This window comes from Ovis aries, chromosome 23, assembly GCF_016772045.2.
Source record: "Ovis aries strain OAR_USU_Benz2616 breed Rambouillet chromosome 23, ARS-UI_Ramb_v3.0, whole genome shotgun sequence".
In the NCBI taxonomy this organism is placed as follows: Eukaryota; Metazoa; Chordata; class Mammalia; order Artiodactyla; family Bovidae; genus Ovis; species Ovis aries.
Window position 1 is genome coordinate 43420140 of NC_056076.1, and position 15016 is coordinate 43435155.

The following is a 15016-nucleotide window of genomic DNA, read 5'->3' on the forward strand; positions in this document are numbered from 1 at the left end:
CTAAGGCTCAGTGTGACTCAGCTGCTCACAGCCAGCGCGGCAGAGCTGACACAGGAGCCTTGGCAGTACCAGTTCAAAAGCCTGTAATCTTCCAGGGCAAGTGGAGATAAATTTCTTCAGTGTTTCAATAACTAATATTTTTAATAACTAACTACTAAAATAGAGTATTTAAAAATGAGAAAGAGCAGTTGCAGTATGCCCATAGCTGTGGAGCAGTCTGTGAAACTCCCCTGATGAGTCAGAGGTGAAGAGTGTACTGAGCACTGAAAAGACATGACTCTTGCTCATTTCTGGCAGGAAGCGTTGTACCTGAAGTTAACATAAAACATAAGGTTCTGTTTACAGTAGCTCCCCCACTGTATAATATTCACAGGCTTCAAGTGGAAGATGTGGGCTTCCAGGTAACATTCAGAAAGTGTACTCTAGTACAGCCTTCCTTGACATGATTTAAAAGAAGTTTGTAAACTATTTATTATAAATGATGTATATCTAACTTAATATTTACAATTTCTGCCTGATTTTAGAGCTCAAGGCCAGAACTAGAACTGTCCTTGTGAACTAGAAGGAAGGGTTTGAGTGAGCAGAGGAAAGGAATGAGGAAGGGAAGGAAAAAGACAGACCTGTCAGTCATTTATCATTTTAAATGAAGTGTTGAGTAGAAAATCTGACAACACACAAGTTAACTTTGTTATCACCTCTCCAGGTATTAAGCAGCTAGGAAAAATGTTTAATTGGGGAAGGGGTGTGCTGAAGGGGACAAAGAGGCAGAAGCAGCAGATTTTCACACAAACTGTAAAGCTTAAAACCCTTCAATAGACCTTTCATTGGAGGAGAACTACAGGCTGCCACACTCACAGGAGTAACTGGAAAGCTCTCAAGAGAGAAGGGAGAAAATGACTGGGCTAACTGCTTAATTCCTACTGCAGGGGAAAAAGACAATGTTTAAAAATGATCTTGAAGTATATTCTGAAAGCTCGTATTCCACAGCATGCACTCTCCATACACTTCCTCCAGGGCCTGCGCTTCAGCAGAAGGCACAGGCTTCTCCCGCAGCCTGGCTCTCCGTGCCCCAGCTGCAGCTCTGCTGGAGGCAGGTACGCGTCCCCGGGGTGGTGCTCACAGTCCAGGCTCCCAGGGCGAAATCCCCAGTGGAGCAAGGAGGGATGTCACAACAGTTCTAATGGTTATATAGTTAATGTTTCAGAAAAAAAAATGTAATTACTACATAAGATACATGATTTTATGGATGCTTTTGCTTAAGAAAATTTTAAAAGTCATCTATAGTAGATTTGGGCTTCCTGGTGGCTGAGATGGTAAAGGATCTGCCTATAAAATGGGAGATCGGCGTTCGACCCCTGGGTTGGGAAGATCCCCGGAGAAGGGACTGGCAATCCACTCCAGTATTCTTGCCTGGAGAATTCCATAGACAGAGGAGCAAGCTACAGTCCATGGGGTCAACACAGTCAGACACGATTGAGAGACTACCACATACACATGGTAGATTCTAGAAGTTTGAAGAGTACTGGTGTCACGCAAGTCTGGTAAAGTCATGAGGGTAATGCCTACCCTGAAGGTTTGGGAACACATGTGACAGTGGCTGGCATGAGCTACTTTCATTCTCAACACAGGGGTCTGAGAAATTACCTGACAGCTCTCTCTCTGCCTGGAGACCTTGCTGAAGTTCATAACTGTATTTGAGTTCGGTGATTCAAACTACTGAAGTAAACCTCAGACTAAGGTTAAAGCTTTGAGATAAATGGAATTAATAGAAAAATACAGTATGCCACAGTCAGGCTTCAAGGTGATCTCCACATGTAAGACTAAGTACGTGTGATCTTCTCTAACACTGCATATTTGTAAAAGCTCTGGCTAAACATACCTTTAAGAGATATTTTTAAGCAGTTTGATTATACTTTCCATTCAAATGAATAAATCCTCATTACTTCAATGTATCTGATGAGAAAATCAAACCCTTGGATAAGACTTTATACTTCTTCTATATAAGACAATTTTTGATGATATTTATAAGCAAACTATTCAAGATGCTAGATATAGCTTTAGAAGTCACATGCCTTAGGTTCAGAATCTAAAACACATAACCACAGTATTAAATACATAGCAACTTCTATTTTACATAGTGTAATAATTATGTCTATTAGATACACCCAGCTGCTGTCTTATTTAGTTGGAGGAAATATGACTGAAATACAGATTGTATATTTATTTGCATCAGAAAAATAAATTATACTTACCTTAATGTTGATAGATTAAGATTTCCACTAAGGATCAGTATTTCTAAAACATACCTAAGCAGTAGGACACATATCAATTCTGTCTTATTCTAGCGTGCATTATCTATACTAAATATTTAAATATTTACTCCTTAGTTTGCTAATGTCGCAACTTAAAGAAGAAACACATTCCAGCTCTTGTATTTAGGTCAGAAGAATGGATCAATCTTTTCCATTTATAATTTGGAACATTTTAATTGATTAGTCAACAGGTCACAATGAAAACATGAAAACACAAGAAACAGAAAATGAAGCATGTGAAAACTACAAAGTACATTAAGGTACAAAATAGATTATGGCAAATGATAAGCACTGACGGCAAATCAAAAGGCAAGCAGTGACAGCAAATCAAAATCCCTGTTGCTCCTTCACATCAAGGAGGCTCAGCATCAAGAATTTTCTTTCCAGCACAGGAAAATATCATATAACTGGTAAGACACAAACACACCTACATACAATTACACATGTGTGGGCATGCAGACAGTCCAGGGCAGCCACCCATGCCTACAGTCAGGGTGTTTTGGGAGCCGGCTACTCCCAGAGTCCACTAGGGAGGACCACCTTTAGTAGGTATTTAGAAGAGACAGATCTTTATATGGACTGCCAACTTTTGGAGATTAGCAGTAACATATATGTTCTCAAACACTGCTGAGTTTATTTTCCAGATTAATTTTTTTTTTACAACTACTCTGCAAACGGTTGATAAAGTAAAAATTGTCAAATGGATAAAGAAAATAGAACAAGCTCTTCAGTGGTCAGTCAGAAGTAGTAAGTGAAGACGGATGTATTTTAGTTTCTTGAAAGGGAAATATTAGTCATCCATAAGGGAACCACAAATATACAAAAATTTAAAAAGCAGATGGGAACTAGTTTTGCAGTTGGAAGATGTTCAGCAAATATTCAGACAGAACATGATACTAGAACTCTCAGGTTCTTTAAATATGAATTTGTGTGTAAGATATGCCAACAATTTCATGGCACACACACAAAAGTTCTGGAAGGAAATACTAGTGCCAATGTCTTATCTCATTTCATATTGAAAGCACCAGCTTCTGAACTCCAAAACTCTAATGTGCAAAACATTTTAGTTTGGGACTAAGTTAGCTTTGAAAATTCGCTCGTATACAATTTAAAAACTCAATTTTAAAAGGGGGCTGATTTTACAGATCAAATTTTGTCATGAATAGTTACTTGTTTCACCATTAATCCCCGTCTATTTAACAGAAGGGCTCTAAACTTGTACTACAAACCCAGGACACACGACTGTGTTTTACAACCAAAGTCTCTTAACCAGCACACCACCAGCATGACAAGGCCCCATGCTCAGAAGCCCTGGGTATACAGCTGGCTCTCATCCCCCAACTGTGGAGCACTCATCTTCGGAAGCAGCTGACACTTCCAAGTTTAGCTGCTTGAATAACTGAATGCTTCAAAGAGTAACAAGTGTCAAAACTCTTCTTTCTAGGCTCTGAAGGCAGAGTTCTCTTAGACTCTCCACTGCTTTATAAGACTAGGTGTAACTGGCAGCACATTTCACAACCACAAGCGTCAGGGTTCTTCCACAGGCCCTTGGGAAGCAAGAGATTTATTACAGTTTTATCTTTTTAAACCATTTTCAAAGAAAGTCTGTTTTATATGATTGACCACAGCTTAGAAGAAGCCTTTCAATTTTCTTTTCTGACATGTCTGAACAAGCAGATGAATGAAATGTATTTCACAGAGACCACAAAACCCGCGTCAGGTGTGAAAGTGCTTTACCTGACAAGTCAAAACTGTAAGACATGCTAAGTGGCCGCGTTGCTGAAAAAAGAAAACAAACAATAAAAGGAAAGTAATTCAGATGTTAGGCTTTACAGGGAGGACGAAAAAGGGAGGAAGGTTCAAGGCCTGCGGTGGTACACGCCATACTTTTAAGGCAGAAGGCAGAGAGAAACTATCTGCAATATGGCATCTTAGTTTTAACTATATCGCTAAGACTTGAAACGGAGTAACAATAAAAGAAAAAAAACAGCTTTTACATTACATGTTAAGAATGAAAAGCATGATAAAGATAAAAACAGTTTAGAATCACAAGGACTTTTTACTTAAATATGAAAGAGTTCAAAAGAAAAAATAAGCCATGTTTTGAAACATGCTTTTAGGGAATATACAAAATCTTTAAAATTTAGGAACAAACGTATTCTTAATATATTTCAGGATGAGAAGTTGGCTCTCTGCATACAGGTCAAACATCTTGTAAAAAATCTCATTCAGGCACCCAGCATCACAAAGCATCACTAATTCTCCACTGTAGGCCATTAGACCTGGCACTTAAAGCGAGGCCTCAGGAGCCAGAGCGCCTGAATTTGAACCTCAGCTCTGCCACTTACATGCAGTGTGATTCTCGGCAAGGTACTTTACTTCTCTGTGCTTCCATTACTTCAAGAGTAAAATGGGAATTATGGTACCTATTTCAAGGGCTTGTTAGAAAAATTAAATGATTCCATACCAAATAAAAAGGTGCTTAGAGCAGTGCACCTAGTCACAGTTAAACAAATGGAATTTTTTAAGAATAAACTTACTTATTTCCTGTTGGAAGTCATCTGTTTTAAAAATTTTATTATATACATTAAAAAACATTGAACGGGTGAATTTTATGGTAGGTAAATTATATCTCAATAAAGCTGATAAAAGAATTTGGGTATTTGTAAGAGTGAGAATTACCCATTTTCACTGCAGTCCCAAGCTCTTACCAGCTCCATCCATCCTACCCCACCCCACCACCACCAGGGAGGACAGGTGCCTGTGTGGTCAGAAGTGGGCAGACCCGAACGTCCTCACGTTTCTGGGGCAGATGTAGAACTGTAGAGTTCTAATATCCATATTCAACAGAATGAAATCTCTTCATATGTTTTTGGCAGATGTTGTTAAAGGAACCATTTACAACCTCAAATCTCAATATAGTATGAGATGTCAGGAAAAAGAAAATGATCAGTTGTGAACAAAGACTGATGCACAAGAACAGTAATTTTAGACTTAATGGGAAAAAAGTATGGAACTAGCCTGTAGAATAATAGGGACACACATAAGATGACTTGGACACACGTCGGCCATCACGTCCTCACAGGCCATGCTGTGGGTCACGTTCACCCACGTGGGAAGACACTCCTGCTGCCACAGCCCCGTGTGAGGATGCAGTTCCTGTGTGCGCCACAGGACGTGCGAGCCCGGCCACAGCGCGCGCTGCTGCTGCTGACATCATGGGGCATGTCTCTTCTTTAAACACTTGCCCAATTTCTAGATAGTGGGTTTCTATCTTCTAGAGAGGAAAGGTTATAAAACTATTTAGGGAAACGTTTCCTCAGGATGGGCTCAGATGGTAAAGAATCTACCTGCCACGCAGGAGCCTCAGGTTCGATCCCTGGGTCAGGAAGATCCCCTGGAGAAGGAAACGGCAACTCACTCCAGTATTCCTGCCTGGAGAATCCCATGGACAGAGGAGCCTGGTGGGCTACAGTCCATGGGGTTGCAAAGAGTTGCACACAACTGAGTGATTAACACTTTCACTTCTTTTCTTCAAAATAATCCTGTCAATTTTATCCAAACTTCTCAAAGTGAAATTGTGTAGTAAGAATCAACGTAGATCAGCAGAACGAGAAGAGCTCAATTTCTTATTTTCTAGTTGAGGTTCAAGATCAATTTTAAAAGTAAGACTCTCACAGAACAGTCACTTTTGACAACAGCTCAATTCTGGTTATTGTGAAACACTAATTCATAAGGATAAAACAAAAGAGTAAAGACATACTAAACACAAAATTGGTATTTAATTTTTCTAAAGCAGGTTTCCTGTTAGCTAGCATCTAATTTAAGTGAAACAGAAGAATATGTATACAATGAGGGCATGTGACACCACACGCAGTGTCCCTTTGCTGCCTGCAAGGACTGCTGGTCTCCCGCACACTTGGCCCCTGGCCGCGCCGCACACCTGACTGGCTGCTGTCAGGGCTCAGAGGCACCCCTGCCGCAGACGTTCTCCGGTCAGTGCCTGTGGGCAGGACTCCTACCTGCTCGCCCCTCAACCTGGGTTCAGAGCACTTGTGTGGGAAGCACCATCCCATCACTTGGCACTTTATGTCCTGCTCCTCTCTCTGTCCTACTGGTGCTTACACTGGAATTTACTCTTGTAAAGCGTGAAGCTTACTTTTCTCATGGTAATATGTGGATTTTACCTTATAGTTCTGTTAAATATTTCCTATTATCCTATTATTCCATCTTAAGACACAGTAATTCTTTGAAAATCTTAAGCTGACATTCTATAATACCATCTCCTTATATTTCCACAGTGGTTCTTGCTCCTTGAGACTCTGCACCCTTTAGAAATCTGGGGAAAACTATGGACCCTGTCCCCCCTCCATATGCCCTCTGGGAAATATGTACAAATGTGTTACACTGCAAGGATGCACAGACCTTCCTCAGGCTCATTCAAGGACTCCCAGGATAAGAACTTTCCACTTACATGCTGTGCAGTTTTGGCTCATTACTATATACATGCTCGTATGGATTTGTTCATTTTAAAGGGAAACACTTGCTGGCATAAAATCAACAGGGATATATGCTCCTGGCCTCTCCTCACTCTCCAGCTCTGGCCAGGGAAGCTATTCTACTGCTTTAGCACCTCGGGAAGCACTTTCCATTGCGGTTACCTATAGTGCAGACAGGGACACAGCAGGTAGCAAGACAGAAGTGGGCCCTGTGGCCACAGCCCAGCGGCAGACAGAAAGCATCACCATACAGTGACCGAGAGTCACAGGAGGCAGGGGAGCCATCAGAGCTGATGCAATTGAGCAGACAGAGGAGGGGAGACTGGGTTCAGAGGAGGGGAGGACCCTGAAGATCAGAAGCTGTCAGATCAAGAGCTTGGCTGCTGGACCCAGTCGCAGGGGACACTGCACTCTTGGCCCTGGGCTTTGAGATGGGAGCAGTGGCAGACAGTTTTTGGGGAAAGCAGGTAAGGTCACCTGTGGTGGAGCTTGTCCTGCAAGTTGGGGGAGGAAGTCCTGCCCAGTGATGGCTGGCTGCACATGTGGGTCTGAACTTCCAGAGAAGCCTGTGCGCAGGGTGGGAGCCAAGGAAATCAGAAACACACCAAGGGGAGCGTGTGGCTGCTCAAGGAGGAGGAGCTGTGGTAGCAACCTGAGGCCCAGCTGGGCGTGGGGGAGGGAAGAGATGGGAAGAGAATCCAGGAGACAGGGTCTCAGCACCAGCTCCTTTCCCAGGCAGGCATCGCCAGACGCTATCTCCCTGAATACCTTGGGAACCTTTCAGTTTATAAACTGGAAGGGAGCTGTTTACATGTAATAATATGGTCTTGCTCTAAATGGAAATCAGTGTGTGCTTATAAAAAACATAAAATAACTATAAAGAAAGTTTAGTAATAAATGCTATCAGTAGAGTCCCTCATCACATAACTTTAAACCATAATTAAGACAATAGAAACTTGATGTATCTATTATTTCTATTTCTAAAATGTAGTAACTAATCCATGTGTGTACTACCATTTATAAAGTATCCTATTTGATTCATTCTTACATGGAAGTCACATGAACATGTGGAGGAATCCGTATCCTCCTCCTGCCAACCAAGGAACGGGAGATCAAAGAGGCCAAGGGCTGTCCTGAAACCACACCCGGGGATCTGCAGAGCTCCTTCCACACCGCAATGTGGTGCCCTTACACTTGGCATCTCAGGGAGGAACTTCCTACTCCACGTATTTCGAGAATGAATGTCACTTGTAAGGGTGGTGTGGGCGGGGGGGGGGGGGGGGGGGGGGGGAGAAAGGGAGGGAGAGGAGTGAGCCAAGTGTGTTTCCAGGGTGAGCGACTCTCCCGCCTGGGACTCACCGAGCCTGCTGCGTCTGGTCTCCTCGGGGGACACAGGCCGCAGCTTCCTCTCAGCCTTGATCTCTTCCAGGATTCTTTCATGAAGGCTCCGGGGCCGCGGCGGAGTAGGTTTCAGTTTTCTGGCTGAGGCCTTGGGAAAAAAGTAATAGCTAGAGCTGGAGTAGTTATCCTTAAATAATTCTTACTGAAGTCCATTCATACAACATAGTATTATGAAATTATATTTTACTGACTGCCACACTGCTTGATAAAAGAGTTTTCGAGCCATAGGAAGATGACTGGATGGCACGGTGGTTCAGGCACATGAACTTGGGCCACACTAATGAGTCAGTTGAGCTCCAGCTATTGTCATGGTGTGCTGCAGTCCACGGGGTCACAGAGTCGGACACGACTAAGCGACTGAACTGAAGTGAACTGCTGTCACACTCCCTACACGCTACCATGACAGGCAAGCTGCTAAAATGCAAGCAGTACGTCATCTCTATTATTGTTTCTGAACGTAACATTTTTGAGTTAAGTCATAACAACCTTCTCAGTTTGCAGCTGAGGAAATAAAGGCTAGGGAAGGCTGATGAAATTGCTCAAAAAGATGAATTTGCTAAAAAACATGTGATCACCACACCATGTGTGGGTGTGCAGAGCCGGGCTGTGCCTCCATGCTCTCTGCTCTACACAACCTGCCCTCCTGAATCCATTTCCTATGTGGCCTCTTCCCCTTATTATAGAAAGATTTATAAGAGGAATGATTAACTATGTTTTAGATGTATACAAACTAAGAAAGAAATACCCTTTCTTCCTAGTTACTGAAGTTACTGAACGTACAAGGGGTTTGAGAGGCCCTGGTAAGTGCTGGCTGTGGAGCCAGGGGAGGTAAGCGGAGAACAGAGTAAACACAAACCAACTCTCAGACCTGATCAGAACCCCTGATCCATGGTCTCCAGAAAGAACCCCACGAACAGAGGGCCATGGCTACTGTGAAAGAGGAGGCAGCAGTGGATTTCCTGTAACCAAGGTGAGGTGTCTGTACCCTTAAGTACAAGGCAGCAATGCACACGAAAGCTATGTGGCCTTGTGTTCACAGTCGGGCTTCACAATCAGAGAGAAAAGCTCAGCGTCAACACTCCTCCAGGAGCTGTGTTCTGTGGCACGGGCTGTGGGGGGAACATGTTGCCACGTGTATGCCAGCCATGGGGAGGTATCAGATCACATACTGGATTTAAAGGAGGCCTTGATCGGATGAAGTCCAGGATGATTTCATGAGCACTTTTTTTTAACCGAGGGGGAATATCACCATTCACCTGAAAAGAGACAGAAAACAGAAGATTCATGTGACGACAGGACTGCCTGTACAAGCTCCTGGGCACACACGTCCACATACCTCACGTGATGACAGGATTGTCTATACAAGCTTCTGGGTACACAAGTCCACATATGTCATGTGATGACAGGACTGTCTGTACAAGTTTCTGGGTACACACATCCACACATGTCCACATATGTCATGTGATGACAGGATTGTCTGTACAAGCTTCTGGGCACACACATCCATACACATCACTTCAAAGGTACCACAGTGGAATCTGGCTCCACCAAGGACAAATTTCAAATCAATAAAATGGAAAGTAAATGGCTGAGTGATTCAGAGCAAAAACAACTGTAGGACTGAAGAAATGCCAAGCATACTGCAGTTCTACTATTCTGGGAAATTATATGTAAGATACATGCTTTCAACAAAAACTTTCTAAAATTATGAATATGAATGGAATAAGTAATACTATGCTTAATTATTACATAATTTAGAAAGTCTTTCACCTCTTGTTTTCATCCTTGTACAAAGTTTGGGAATACAAATTAAGGGGAAGGGCTGAGGACAGTTCATGTTCTGTAGACAGAATTCAGGTTCAGGTCAAGGAGGGTGTCTGCTGTATCAATAGAACTGGTAAGAAGCAGAGTTTGGCAGAGTCCTGCTCTGTCTGACTCCTGCTTTAATGTACTCTTTTTAAAGCAACATGTCACAAAGATTTTTTAAGAAATTTAAGAAAACTCCAGAAATCCACAAAATCCCACCTTAGTAAACTCACAACCTGACCCCCCAGGAGGCACAGTTGTGACCATCAGTCATACTTATTTCCCAGTCTCACCTGAAAACACAGACAGACCTGATAGGCATTTTCTGTTGTGCTTCTCATTAATGATGAAAAACAAATATTAACAAATTATACATCTTGAAAACTGTTGAACACTTTAAACTTCTCAAAGATCAGAAAATGAGCATGCTGCTTTGATTAATGAATTGCCTGGAAAGCCTCTGTACCTTCCCCTCTACTTTGGTGACTCACTCTTTTATCATATTCTAATAATTGTATAATATATCAATTTTATTGGAGGGAAAAAAGATAATTCGGTTATTCCTCTATCACCTATGGCTGAATTTTTTTTTTTTTTTTTTGGACAGGTTAGGAAGGTTTCTTTAAGCTTCACAATTTGTTATTGGAAATGTCATGTAAAATTTTATAATCATAAAATTTGGTCAAACTTTTAAAAAGTAAGATTTCTGGGCATGAACAATTTTCTTATGTGTCTCCCAATCTCAAACACATTTTAACTGGTCATGGTCATTAGTCAATTGTTGATAAATTTTTTATTGTAGCTGTATACTCTTGCATTATTTTCTGTCAATGTCATTATTTTTGTGTCAGCTGAGAAACACCCTGATCCTGGGAAAGACTGAAGGCAGGTGGAGAAGGGGATGACAGAGGATGAGATGACTGGATGGCATCACTGACTCAATGGACATGAGTTTGAGTAAACTCCGGGAGTTGGTGATGGACAGGGAGGTCTGGCGTGCTGCAGTCCATGGGGTTGCAAAGAGTCCGACATGACTGAGTGACTGAACTGAAGTGAGAAATAAAGCAGATTAAAGAAAAAAAAAAAAAAAAAAAAAGGACCTGAACTGCTGCTTCAGACCCAGTACCGCCCTTGCAAATGTGACCACTCAGGTATATGACAAGCCTCCTGACATCCAGGGCCCTCTTCCCTGTGCCCACCCCACCAGCCCCATTGAGGACTGGATGCCCCATGTGAGAGTCAGAAGTGAAAGCCACCTGAAACAAGCCAACTTGGGATTGCTAGTCCCTGGTGTAAGGAGGCCCGTACACCAGCAGTGGAGCTGAAGGCCCGCCACTGCACCACTCTTTACCCATGGACCTCAGGTTATACAATTTTTTTCTTTAAACCTCGTATGAACAACTTAATCAGAATTTTCTATTCTACTCCTGAACAGGCTAATACATATCTTTCCAGCTGTTTTTCACTTGCTTTTATTTTAATGTCCTTTCCATCATAACAGCAAGGTTGAGGAAGAAAATGCTTGAAATAAGGCCAAAGTTGTAAGTTCCATTCCCCAAACAACACAGTAATGTCAGTGTCTTCACTAGTCAGAAGCTGGATCCTGGAACCCAGTTACCCAGTGTTGTGTCAGTGCTCATGAGAGAAATGGCAGGCCAGTGCAGACCTGAGTCAGTCTTATTCCGTATAGGCATGAGGGAAAGTGTGCAAATTCCACTCCACTACTGGGTCAGTGAGATTACTTTTTAATATAAACATAGAACACATTCTGAAACAAGTTTCTGAGCTGCAAGGATAAATAATTTCTAGAATGAACACATACTGTAGACCTGTAAGTAAATAAGACAGTTATATAACTTGATCTTACTTTTGAGTCACAATGCCTTAAAAAAAACAAGTAATTTCTAAAGAAAAGATGTTAAGTTTCTATACATCTTTACTTTTAAAGATGACTTATTTGAAGTTATTTGTTACAATTATTTTACTAAAACACTGGAAGAAGTCAATTGAGATGTTTTGCACTTCTATAATTTAATATTCTGAACATGATCCAATATGGCTAAGTCATTCAATTCCCACCATCAGCTTCACAAATATACAGAAAAAGGTGGATTACTATGGTGTAGTTATGCATTTTAAACCTGAAGATTAAATTAAGACCATCTTAACATACTGCCTCAGATATAGACTGTATGTGAAAATCCTTTGTATTTGTGTGTGTGTGTGTGTGTGTTTACTCTTTACAACAATATTTGTTTTTAAATTAAAAAGTGGCATTACATTGATAAGTAAAGTTTAAAAAAATACATCTGGTTTTTGACTGATTAAATATGAGTAGTTGACTTTCCACTCTCATTTAGGAGGTACAAATATATATAAAAAGGAATTAATTAGAATCTTAGCCTATTAGACTAAACATGAAAATTTACCCCACATAAAACCAATCACCATTAGAACTGCCATCTGCCCAGTTCCCTGCAGAGGGTCTCAGTATAAACTTAAGTGAACTGCACGGAATTAGCCATAGAATGACAGAAAAAGGAAAGAAAACAATGGGTACCACAAAGCAGTAACATTTTTCCTTACTTGCTACTCACAAACTCCAAACTGTACAAACATTCACATAAGAGGAGTCCCACAGGGACTAAAAAGTCAAGAAAAGATAAAGAAAATGTCAAGAACTAATGGCTGAAAACTTGCAAAATTTGATAATAATACACATCTATTCATTCAAGAAAAATGAAGTGAAAGTGTGAGCTGCTCAGTCATGTCTGATTCTTTGCAACCCCATGGACTGTAGCCCACCAGGCTCTGCTGTCCATGGGGTTTGGCAGGCAAGAATACTGGAATGGATTGCCATTCCCTTCTCCATGGGATCTTCCTGAAACAGGGATCAAACCCAAGTCTTCTGTATTGTAGGCAGATTCTTTACCATCTGAGTCACTTCTATAAATTCCAAGCAAAAAACTCAAAGAGAGCCATAACAGAACACCGAGTCAAATTGTTGATAGACGAAAATATTGACAGCAGCAAAAAATGACTATCACATAGAAAGTGACGTTGCTCAGTCGTGTCTGACTCTTTGTGACCCCATGGACAGTAGCCTGTACCAGGCTCCTCCGTCCATGGGATTTTCTAGGCAAAGAGTACTGGAGTCGGTTGCCATTTCCTTCTCCAGGGAATCTTCCCTGACCAGGGATCAAACCCAGGTCTCCCGCATTGTAGACAGATGCTTTACCATCTGAGCCACCAGGGAATCCTCAAAAGATTCACAGGTGATTTCTTATCAGAAAACATAGAGGCCAAAGGCAGTGGGATAACGTTTAAAGATAAACAAAAACAAACTCAGCCAAGAATCCTATATCCAGCAAAATTCTACTTCAAAATGAAGAAGAAATTAAGACATCTTCAGGCAAAGAAGCACTAAGAGAGTTCATCACCAGTAACCCTGCCCTACAAGAAATGCTAAAGGAAGTCACTTAGGCTTAAAGAAAAGAACAGTAGACTATTAACTTGAAGCCATAAGAGAACACTGTGATAATTGTACATAACATATAGGACAATCTAGACGAGACAGACAAGTTCTCATAAAGAAACAAACTACCAAAACTAAGAAGGAACAAAGGGAAGGAAGGAGGGAGGAGGAAAGAAAGGAAGCACATGAACCTGACCAGACCTGTAATAGGGAAAGAGATTAAATCCACAATCAAAAATCTCCCAACAATGAAAAGCCCAGGACCTGAAGACTTCACTTGTGGATTCCACTCAAATATTTAAAGAATCAGTCCCAACCCTTCACAAACTGTTTCAAAAATTAGAAAAAGAGGCATCACTCCCCATTTTACTCTGTGAGGCCAGTCTTACCCCAATATGAAAGCAGACAAAGACATCACAAGAAAATAGTAGATGAAGCTCCTTCTGAATATAGACACAAAAATCCTCAAGAAAGCATCAGGAAGTACTCTAGCAGCATTTTAAAAGGATTGTACATCATGACCAAGTGGGATTTAACCCATAAACACAAGGGTGGTTTAACACACGAAAAATCACTCGATGTAACATGTCACATTAACTGAATGAAACAAAAGAACCCACATGATTGTCTTTATTGATGCAGAAAAAGGATTTGTCAAAATCCAACACACTTTTATGATAAAAACACACAACAAACTTGGACTGAAAAGAAACCTCCTTAGCATGATAAAAGTCACTTAAATGCATTCCCCCTAAAATCAGGAATCCAACAATATGGATGGATGCTTTTGCCACATCCATTCAACAAAGAACTGAAGGTTCTAACCAGGGTGACCACCAGGCATCCAGATTGGAAACGAAGAAATAAATGGACCCCTTTTCACAGATGACATGAACATATATGTCAAATAAAATACCGTAACTAATCAAGAGAACTATTTTACCTAATAAGCTCAGCAAAAAGAGCAAAAAAATTGTTGTCACCATTTCCCTGTATTTGTAAGAAAGAGTAAATTTGAAAATACATGGCAACATGAGCCATGGACACACGTAGGTAAGGACTCTTCCAATGAGTGGTTTCAGCGGAGACCTGAGAAGTGAAGAGAAGTGCATTACGCAGACGTGTGAGAGGAGGCCTCCAGCAAGGGCTCAGCTGCAAGTCACAAGAGGCACCTTTTAGGTAGTGGCAGAGACCAGGGGGGTAAAGAGGGGACCAGCCAGGAAGGTGGCAGAAGGTGAGGGCTGAGAGGCAACCCACACCAGACTCTGAGGCTAAGGTCAAAATGGCTGCTTATTCTGAATGTGATGGAAAGAAGTGGAAGGTTTTATGCAGGGCAATGATATGGTCACATTTTCAATTTAACAGGTTTACTCAAGCTGTTTTGGGACGAGAGTAAGAGAAGACGACCACCTGGAGGCCACAGTAATAGTCTAAATGAGAGGTGATGATGGGCTCTGAAATGGAGGTGGTGAGATTCAGGACATAGTGCAGACGTAAAGCTAGCAGGGTTCCAATTCTAAGAG

At 41.5% G+C, this 15016-nt stretch overlaps 1 protein-coding gene across 7 annotated transcripts in view; it reads right to left on the reverse strand.

Moving 5' to 3' along the window:
• The window catches only part of SPIRE1 (spire type actin nucleation factor 1), a 142387-nt gene that overhangs the window by 24572 nt on the left and 102799 nt on the right, over positions 1–15016 (reverse strand). For all 7 annotated transcript variants that reach the window (XM_042239299.1, XM_042239298.1, XM_015103674.3 and 4 more), the window contains 2 exons: positions 9382–9468; positions 8171–8300 (listed from right to left, as the gene is read on the reverse strand). In XM_042239299.1, the coding sequence (XP_042095233.1) occupies positions 8171–8300; positions 9382–9468 (217 nt within the window). The remainder of the gene's footprint in view (positions 1–8170; positions 8301–9381; positions 9469–15016) is intronic.